Source organism: Hippoglossus stenolepis, chromosome 9 (assembly GCF_022539355.2).
Source record: "Hippoglossus stenolepis isolate QCI-W04-F060 chromosome 9, HSTE1.2, whole genome shotgun sequence".
Taxonomy (NCBI): Eukaryota; Metazoa; Chordata; class Actinopteri; order Pleuronectiformes; family Pleuronectidae; genus Hippoglossus; species Hippoglossus stenolepis.
This window is the reverse complement of record NC_061491.1, coordinates 28,768,045-28,778,497: the sequence shown is the minus strand read 5'-3', so window position 1 is coordinate 28,778,497 and position 10,453 is coordinate 28,768,045. Positions and strand designations below refer to the sequence as shown.

General features: G+C 44.8%; 1 protein-coding gene and 1 pseudogene across 1 annotated transcript; both read right to left on the bottom strand.

Annotated features, from left to right (window-relative positions):
• Positions 1-3,193: 3,193 nt before the first annotated feature.
• Positions 3,194-7,016, bottom strand: LOC118114704 (annotated as a pseudogene).
• Positions 7,017-7,901: 885 nt separating this feature from the next.
• Positions 7,902-10,453, bottom strand: LOC118114705 (UDP-glucuronosyltransferase 2A2-like). The gene has a single exon (XM_047341261.1). It carries the CDS (start codon positions 9,726-9,728, stop codon positions 8,148-8,150), a length of 1,581 nt encoding a protein of 526 aa, XP_047197217.1. The 5' UTR covers positions 9,729-10,453; the 3' UTR covers positions 7,902-8,147.

Here is a 10,453-nt window from a genome sequence, read left to right as displayed (position 1 = left end):
GTCCATCACGTCCATCACGTCCATCACGTCCATCACGTCCATCACGTCCATCACGTCCATCACGTCCATCACGTCCATCACGTCCATCACGTCCATCACATCCATCACATCCATCACGCCCATCACCCCATCACATCCATCACGTCCATCACGCCCATCACGCCCATCACGTCCATCACGCCCATCACGCCCATCACGCCCATCACGTCCATCACGTCATCACGCCCATCACGTCCATCACGCCCATCACATCCATCACATCCATCACGCCCATCACGCCCATCACGCCCATCACGCCCATCACATCCAACGCCCATCACGCCCATCACGTCCATCACGCCCATCACATCCATCACATCCATCACATCCATCAACCATCACGTCCATCACGTCCATCACGTCCATCGCATCCATCACATCCATCACATCCATCACATCCATCACGCCCATCACGCCCATCACGCCCATCACGCCCATCACGCCCATCACGCCATCACATCTATCACATCCATCACGTCCATCACGCTCACGCGCCCATCACGCCCATCACGCCCATCACGCCCATCACGCCCATCACGCCCATCACATCCATCACGCCCATCACGCATCATGCCCATCACATCCATCACGCCCATCACGTCCATCACATCCATCACGCCCATCACGCCCATCACATCCATCACGCCCATCACATCCATCACGCCCATCACGTCCATCACATCCATCACATCTCATCCTCACGCCCATCACATCCATCACGCCCATCACGCCCATCACGCCCATCACGCCCATCACATCCATCACGCCCATCACGCCCATCACGCCCATCACGCCCATCACGCCCATCACGCCCATCACGCCCATCACGCCCATCACATCCATCACGTCCATCACGTCCATCACATCCATCACATCACATCCATCACATCCATCACGCCCATCACGCCCATCACATCCATCACGCCCATCACATCCATCACGCCCATCACGCCCATCACGTCCATCACGCCCATCACGCCCATCACGCCCATCACATCCATCACATCCATCACATCCATCACATCCATCACATCCATCACGCCCATCACGCCCATCACATCCATCACGCCCATCACGCCCATCACGCCATCACGCCTACACATCCATCACATCCATCACATCCATCACATCCATCACGTCCATCACGCCATCCGCCCATCACGCCCATCACGCCAATCACGCCCATCACATCCATCACGCCCATCACGCCCATCACATCCATCACGCCCATCACGCCCATCACGCCCATCACGTCCATCACGCCCATCACGCCCATCACGTCCATCACGCCCATCACGCCCATCACGTCCATCACGCCCATCACATCCATCACGTCCATCACGTCCATCACGCCCATCACGCCCATCACGCTCATCACGCCCATCACGCCCATCACGCCCATCACATCCATCACGCCCATCACGCCCATCACATCCATCACATCCATCACCATCCTCCATCACGCCCATCACGCCCATCACATCCATCACGCCCATCACATCCATCACGCCCATCACGCCCATCACGTCCATCACGCCCATCACGTCCATCACGTCCATCACATCCATCACATCCCACATCCATCACATCCATCACATCCATCACGCCCATCACGCCCATCACGCCCATCACGCCCATCACGCCCATCACGTCCATCACGCCCATCACATCCATCACATCCATCACATCCATCACATCCATCATCCGATCATCCATACCACCATCCATCTCCATCACATCCATCACGTCCATCCATCCATCACATCCATCACATGCCGCCCATCACGCCATCACATCCATCACGTCCATCACATCCATCACGTCCATCACGCCCATCATCCATCACATCCATCACGCCCATCACGCCCATCACATCCATCACGTCCATCACGCCCATCACATCCATCACATCCATCACGCCATCACATCTATCACATCCATCACGCCCATCACGCCATCACATCATCATCCATCACATCCATCACGCATCACGCCCATCACATCCATCCGCCCATCACGCCCATCACATATCACATCCATCACATCCATCACATCCAATACGCCCATCACATCCATCACGCCATCACGCCCATCACATCCATCACGCCATCACATCCATCACGCCATCACTCCATCGCCCATCACGCCCATCACATCCATCACATCCATCACATCACATCCATCACATCCATCACATCCATCACGCCCATCACATCCATCACGCCCATCACATCCATCACATCCATCACATCCATCCATCCAACACATCCATCACATCCCTCACATCCCAGTATCATTACTCTCTGTCTGTCAGGTCTCAGGTACATCACAGAGGAGCTGTTGTTGAAGTTGACTGGTTGTGTGTGTGTGTGTGTGTGTGTGTGTGTGTGTGTGTGTGTGTGTGTGTGTGTGTGTGTGTGTGTGTGTGTTTCGACTGTCGTCATCTTCAGGTTTTAAACTCAACCACATCCAGAGAGACTGAACAGTCGGACTCAGCTGAGATCGTGAGACACACACACAAACAAAATGTGTGTGTGTCAAGGTTTTAAAATGTGGATAAACCTGCTAAAAGGGGGATTTGCAGTGGAGACACAGCACACTATGCTGGGAAAACTGTAATGACACATACTTTAGATTACAACAATCAATTGTTTCTGCTTTATCTTATGTGTTTGTGTGTTTGTGTTAAGGAGGATTCGGGTCTGCAGCATTTGAATTCGTCCTATAACTGAATCAACACCACCCCCTTGTGTCTGGGGAAGAAACTGCAGTCACTGCACTCTATCTGCAGCACGGCCTCATCCCGTCTGTGAGTATGAGTTGTTTGTCGGTTTGTGTGTCATCGACTGTAAATAAAGATGGTTCCAAAAAGTGAAGCCAAAGCATCTCTATCACCCCCTGGTGTCTGGCTGCAGTATAGTTCAGAAACCCCTCCTCCTCCATGTTAGCAGTTGGAACATGAACCAAACAAAAAATCAAAGTTGATGCAGAATCCTGATGATATTTCTGCAATATGACTGGTTACGACACATTGAGGCTGTGATTCATGTCATGGTGTAAAGAAACAGCAGCACCTTATAATAGATTCCTTAGATCCTTGAAACATACCACTGAAATAATCTGATTGACAAGAATGAACTATCACATACCAATGTATTTTTTGAAAATATCTTATATGTCTTTTATTTTAAAACATTTGACAATCATTTGTATCATTAGTCATTGTACAAAAAGCATTGAAAGACAGTTTAAAGTTTAAAATGACTGTGAGCGATTCCTCATCTGGCAGAAGCCTGGTACCTGATTTGTTCCTCGATCATCATGCTTCATTATTTATCTTCATTTTTAACTTTGCTTCTGTAAAACACTGCACCACAGAAATAAAAAGAGTGAATGCTGCCTTGAACCTTGAGCATTGAATCTTGAATCTTGAACCTTGAACCTTGAACCTTGAATCTTGAATCTTGAACGTTGTACCCTGAATCTTGAATCTTGAATCTTGAATCTTGAATCTTGAATCTTGAATCTTGAATCTTGAATGCCTTCTGTGGCATTTTACTGTGCCAGTCATACTGGTTGATGCCATGTGATCGAAAAACCCAAAACATTTGACATGGAGCATAAAGACAGTAAAGAGGTAACACACTGCACACCGGTGAAAGACTCTGTATCGTGAGTCAAAATTCAGATCTTAAAATTCTGAAATTTTGCAGCACACTCATTCATTTTTGACTTTGCTTCTGTAAAACACTCTGCACCACAAAAACTTGACGACAGAAATAAAAAGAGTGAATGCTGCCACACTAACTGCCAGCAGACAGGCAATGACATCAATGGAATAGTACTGGACCGTGGACATCTTATAAGACTCTGTCCTGAGGTGCGGCGCCCTTGTGCCTCATGACGAACTCGATCCAGAATACGGCATGGTCCAGTGGTTTTATGGGCTGATCTCTCCAGGTTGGACAGCTTCCTCATGTTCTCCCTGTAGCTCGGTTCATAGAGAACCTCCTTGAGAGCCTCCAAGAAGTTCTCTCTGTTCACAGTTGCAATGTCCATGACTTTGGCCACACCTCTTACTTTCATCTTGAAGAAGTTGTCAGGCTGATCAAACATGAGAGGCAGGCCCACCAGGGGAACGCCGTGGTAGACGGCCTCCTGTATTCCATTGGTTCCTCCATGGGCCACAAACAGTCTGGTCTTGGGGTGACCCAGGAGGTCATTCTGAGGCAGCCAGTCTAAGAGTAAGGTGTTGTTCCCAAGAGTGGACGGTCTTTTTCCTTTGTGCCTCCAGATCACCTTTTGAGGAAGTTGGGCAAAGCTGCTGCGATGTCGTCAGTGACGCCTCCTGAAGGTTTGCCACCAGGGTTCCCAACGTCATAACAATGACACCATGTTCACCAGAGCTCTGGACAAACTCCTCAAGTTCTTTGGACAGAGGCTTGGAGGGTTTGCACTGAAACCCCGACATGTAGATGATGTTTGGCATTGTGGGTCTTGGGAACTCAAAGGTAAAATCGTTCCTCATCAGCCAGATATCTGCCGCTTGGAACAGCTCCATGTAATGTACGTCACTGCCGAAGTGACGATGGACAAAAGGTTTGTAGTTTGAATCCACAGTGTACCAAATTTGAAAACATGTAAATAAATAGAAGAGGAAGTTGTTGACTCTCTGGGTGAAGGTCATCTTGTCAGTCAGCTCTGTCTCTGGTATTGGGACATATGAGACTGGGGATGGTGCTATTGCCTGATGTCCCTCACCCTGAATGGTCCACCTCACATTGAAGACAAGTGGAAGACCCAAGCGGTGACCCAGAAGCACCCCTCCACCAATAGCAGGATCTGTCAGAACCAAATCATAATTGGCATCGTGAAAACCCTGCATCAGTTTGGTGTCCTGGAACATCTCCTCCAACATCTCAAGCAGCTGCTTATGCATGTGATAGAATGTGTTTAGCATTCCAAATCGCAGAGATATAACATTCCAAAGTGATGCACCTTCCCGCCGCATCTTCAGCGTTGCGGTTACAAATGTGCCAAAGCTTTCCTCATCAAAACCAGTTGAGGATTTAATAGTGATGGACTTGTAGTGGGGAGAATCTTGCTTGATGTACCAGGCGTCTAACGGTCGCAGAACTGTGATCTCATGCCCTCTTGAGTGAAGCTCCTCGATGAGGACTTTCATGTTGATCCAGTGGCTTCCATCTACAGGGAACACCAAGACTTTCCCTCCATCTACCAAGAGTGCAGAGCACAGCAGCACTGCGAGTGACACGAGGCTGGTTCGGTACATCTCTGAAAAGGAATCCAGACAAGACACGTGAGGATGTTAGAAGGTCCTTCTGAACGGAGGTTTTCAGTTCAACACAATGCATCAACTCAAACAACTGACTTGTTAGTGCTGACTCTGAGCATGTCTCCTATGTGTGGATGCAGATATGAACGTATTAATTCATAAATAATAGGAATGTATTATTTGATATAAGGAAGGGTTATGTAAAGGAGAGAAATGTTGTTAAAGAAGATTTGAAATGACTTTTCAATCATTATTTCCCAGTTTATTTCATTAAGATATAAGATGATTTATAATAATTGAACTTGGTTATTTAATTGCACTTTTTAGCATATAACTGGTCTTTTATTATATATGTTTCATGAAGTCTTTTTAAGTGTCACTATTGTGTCTTTTAGGATGACAGTTTGCTTGTTTGCTCCCTTGAATCTTGAATCTAAAATACCTTCTGTGGCTTTTAACTGTGCTCGACAAAGCAAACACCTGTGTACTGTACACAGGTGTTGATTCTACTGCTGCCACTGCTACTACTAATGCTTCCTGTACTCCTTCTAGTACTACTTTACCAATGGTTTTCTTCTACTACTACTGCTACTACTAATGCTACTGCATGTCAGAGACAAACACAGTGAGTTTGTTCTCTTGTTCAATGTGTATTTAAAGAAATAGCAGTACATTATAATGAATTCCTTAGATCATTGAAAGGTCTGCAAATGTAAAAGTAATAAAATCACAGTTTGTCAAGAATTGAACTGAGTTCGACTGTTATGCATTATTTATTTTTCATATATTTTAAGTATCTTTTATTTTAAAACATTTGACAATCATTTGTATTGTTGGTCATTGTACAAAAAGCATTGAAGGACATTTTAAAGTGTAAAATTATATTGAGCGATTCCTCATAAGACAGAAGCCTGTTACCATGTTTGAATGTGTTTTTGTGATGCTTCTCTGAAGTGACTTTTCTGTAAAAATGTGCAACGTAAATGAGAATAATGAATATGTTTGATCGTACATTAAGCTCATAAACATCAGTGGGTGTACATGGAAAATACATTTCATTACATATTATCTTAAGTCAGTTTTATCCAAAGTGAATTACAATAATTTCATTCAACCATGAGGCAACAAACCCAGAACAGCAAGAATCATGCAAGTGCAATTAAGCTTCAAAAAGCCAAACTGCAAGTGCTACATGTAGCTGCCATATGTCAGTGCATTTCATTTTAAAATTCAAAAATTGCCAAAAACAGCCCAAAATAAATGAATGGGAGTCAAGGTCTCTCGCCCATTTAGAGTGAGAGTGGAGCAGGACAGATTTCATTCAGTCTAAACTGCTTTCAAAGTCACAAATGGAGGTTTTCATACATGATTTTTAGACCAAAACGTAGGAAAACGTGTTAGCTTCGCAGAAATGTCACTATTAAATATATCAGAGCTAAACATTTGGCTGTATGCATTTTTTATACTTTAGTTCTCTGAGCTCTCCATTGGGTCTCATGTTAATTTAGAGAGGAAATATCGGTAAGGAGCCCGAAAGTCAAACTTTTCTAACTCGCTCCCACAGTCCCATTTCTTAACTCTAACCAATAAAAAATATATCTGTGTGTTCGGCAAAGTCTTGGGATTCTCACAGGGTTTTTATTTCACAGATACGACTTATAGTTTTTGAGAAAGAAGCAGTTGTTCGGGACTGCGGAAGAGCATCATGTGTCTCTTCCCATTGGGTCTAATGTTAATTTTGAGAGGAATTTTCTGGAAGAAGCCAAACGTTTCTAATTCACTCCCACTGTCAAATCTTTTTACTCTTACCATTAAAAATATATATATTTGTTCGCCAACGCTTTGGGATGCTCACAGTGTTTTTATTTCAGAGATAGGAATTATAGTTTTTGATAATCGCACGTTGTTCAAGGGCTTTGCTAGGGTGTAGCTTTCTCTTTTCCAGCGTGTTTAGCCAGGACAGATTCCTTTGATGTCTTTGATGCTGCGATTCAAGTAGCAGCACGTTTTTAGAAGGCGAAGAGGTATTGAGGATGACTACTGAGCGGCCACATGGCAGTCTGTAGACAGCCATACAAGCCAGTAGCCAGTCGGATTTATCTTTAGCCTTTGCGTTCGTTACTATTTTTGTTTGTTGTTTTGCTGGCTGTTTGGATCGGCTCCCAAGGGTTTGGATCCGTCTTTCTCTCTCTCCCTCAAAATGGCAACGTCTCTCTCTCTCTCACCAACCTGGATCATGTTGTAAACATGCAGCTTTTATAAATGTCTGTCTCGAGCACTAGGCACACATTCAAAATTTCTCGGCAGGAGGAATTTTCTAGATTTTATATATAAACACCGGAGTTAAAGATGGTTATTAGACATAATCTTCTTAACCAAGGTATAGTCTGAAGAGATGTGTCCTTAGTCTGCGGAGGAAGACGTGTAGACTTTCTGTCCTAATGTCAATGGGGAGCTCGTTCCACCGTTTGGGAGCCAGGACAGCAAACAGTCGGGATTTTGTTGAGTGGCAGCTACTCCTTCGCAGTGGACTCTTAAATATAAATGCTTAGAGAATCCCAACGTGTTTATCAAAACAGTTTTATTTGAATCAAACATTAATAATGAATAAGTATATAAAGGTAAAGTAGCAGGTTTGACTGAAATGAGTTGTTGGCTGTTGGCAGTGGCAACTGTTGAAAACTCTGCGCACGGTGCTGAGGTGGTGAGACAGTGTGAAGTTGGTGCATTCAGCTGCACACTAGTGAAAGATTTAGTATCGTTTTCATGAATCAAAATTCAGATCTTAAAATTCTGAAATTTTGCAGCACACTCATTCATTTTTGACTTTGCTTCTGTAAAACACTCTGCACCACAAAAACTTGACGACAGAAATAAAAAGAGTGAATGCTGCCACACTAACTGCCAGCAGACAGGCAATGACATCAATGGAATAGTACTGGACCGTGGACATCTTATAAGACTCTGTCCTGAGGTGCGGCGCCCCCTTGTGCCTCATGACGAACTCGATCCAGAATACGGCATGGTCCAGTGGTTTTATGGGCTGATCTCTCTGCAGGTTGGACAGCTTCCTCATGTTCTCCCTGTAGCTCGGTTCATAGAGAACCTCCTTGAGAGCCTCCAAGAAGTTCTCTCTGTTCACAGTTGCAATGTCCATGACTTTGGCCACACCTCTTACTTTCATCTTGAAGAAGTTGTCAGGCTGATCAAACATGAGAGGCAGGCCCACCAGGGGAACGCCGTGGTAGACGGCCTCCTGTATTCCATTGGTTCCTCCATGGGCCACAAACAGTCTGGTCTTGGGGTGACCCAGGAGGTCATTCTGAGGCAGCCAGTCTAAGAGTAAGGTGTTGTTCCCAAGAGTGGACGGTCTTTTTCCTTTGTGCCTCCAGATCACCTTTTGAGGAAGTTGGGCAAAAGCTGCTGCGATGTCGTCAGTGACGTCCTCTGGAAGGTTTGCCACCAGGGTTCCCAACGTCATAACAATGACACCATGTTCACCAGAGCTCTGGACAAACTCCTCAAGTTCTTTGGACAGAGGCTTGGAGGGTTTGCACTGAAACCCCGACATGTAGATGATGTTTGGCATTGTGGGTCTTGGGAACTCAAAGGTAAAATCGTTCCTCATCAGCCAGATATCTGCCGCTTGGAACAGCTCCATGTAATGTACGTCACTGCTGAAGTGACGATGGACAAAAGGTTTGTAGTTTGAATCCACAGTGTACCAAATTTGAAAACATGTAAATAAATAGAAGAGGAAGTTGTTGACTCTCTGGGTGAAGGTCATCTTGTCAGTCAGCTCTGTCTCTGGTATTGGGACATATGAGACTGGGGATGGTGCTATTGCCTGATGTCCCTCACCCTGAATGGTCCACCTCACATTGAAGACAAGTGGAAGACCCAAGCGGTGACCCAGAAGCACCCCTCCACCAATAGCAGGATCTGTCAGAACCAAATCATAATTGGCATCGTGAAAACCCTGCATCAGTTTGGTGTCCTGGAACATCTCCTCCACCATCTCAAGCAGCTGCTTATGCATGTGATATAATGTGTTTAGCATTCCAAATCGCAGAGATATAACATTCCAAAGTGATGCACCTTCCCGCCGCATCTTCAGCGTTGCGGTTACAAATGTGCCAAAGTTTTCCTCATCAAAACCAGTTGAGGATTTAATAGTGATGGACTTGTAGTGGGGAGAATCTTGCTTGATGTACCAGGCGTCTAACGGTCGCAGAACTGTGATCTCATGCCCTCTTGAGTGAAGCTCCTCGATGAGGACTTTCATGTTGATCCAGTGGCTTCCATCTACAGGGAACACCAAGACTTTCCCTCCATCTACCAAGAGTGCAGAGCACAGCAGCACTGCGAGTGACACGAGGCTGGTTCGGTACATCTCTGAAAAGGAATCCAGACAAGACACTTGAGGATGTTAGAAGGTCCTTCTGAACGGAGGTTTTCAGTTCAACACAATGCATCAACTCAAACAACTGACTTGTTAGTGCTGACTCTGAGCATGTCTCCTATGTGTGGATGCAGATATGAACGTATTAATTCATAAATAATAGGAATGTATTATTTGATATAAGGAAGGGTTATGTAAAGGAGAGAAATGTTGTTAAAGAAGATTTGAAATGACTTTTCAATCATTATTTCCCAGTTTATTTCATTAAGATATAAGATGATTTATAATAATTGAACTTGGTTATTTAATTGCACTTTTTAGCATATAACTGGTCTTTTATTATATATGTTTCATGAAGTCTTTTTAAGTGTCACTATTGTGTCTTTTAGGATGACAGTTTGCTTGTTTGCTCCCTTGAATCTTGAATCTAAAATACCTTCTGTGGCTTTTAACTGTGCTCGACAAAGCAAACACCTGTGTACTGTACACAGGTGTTGATTCTACTGCTGCCACTGCTACTACTAATGCTTCCTGTACTCCTTCTAGTACTACTTTACCAATGGTTTTCTTCTACTACTACTGCTACTACTAATGCTACTGCATGTCAGAGACAAACACAGTGAGTTTGTTCTCTTGTTCAATGTGTATTTAAAGAAATAGCAGTACATTATAATGAATTCCTTAGATCATTGAAAGGTCTGCAAATGTAAAAGTAA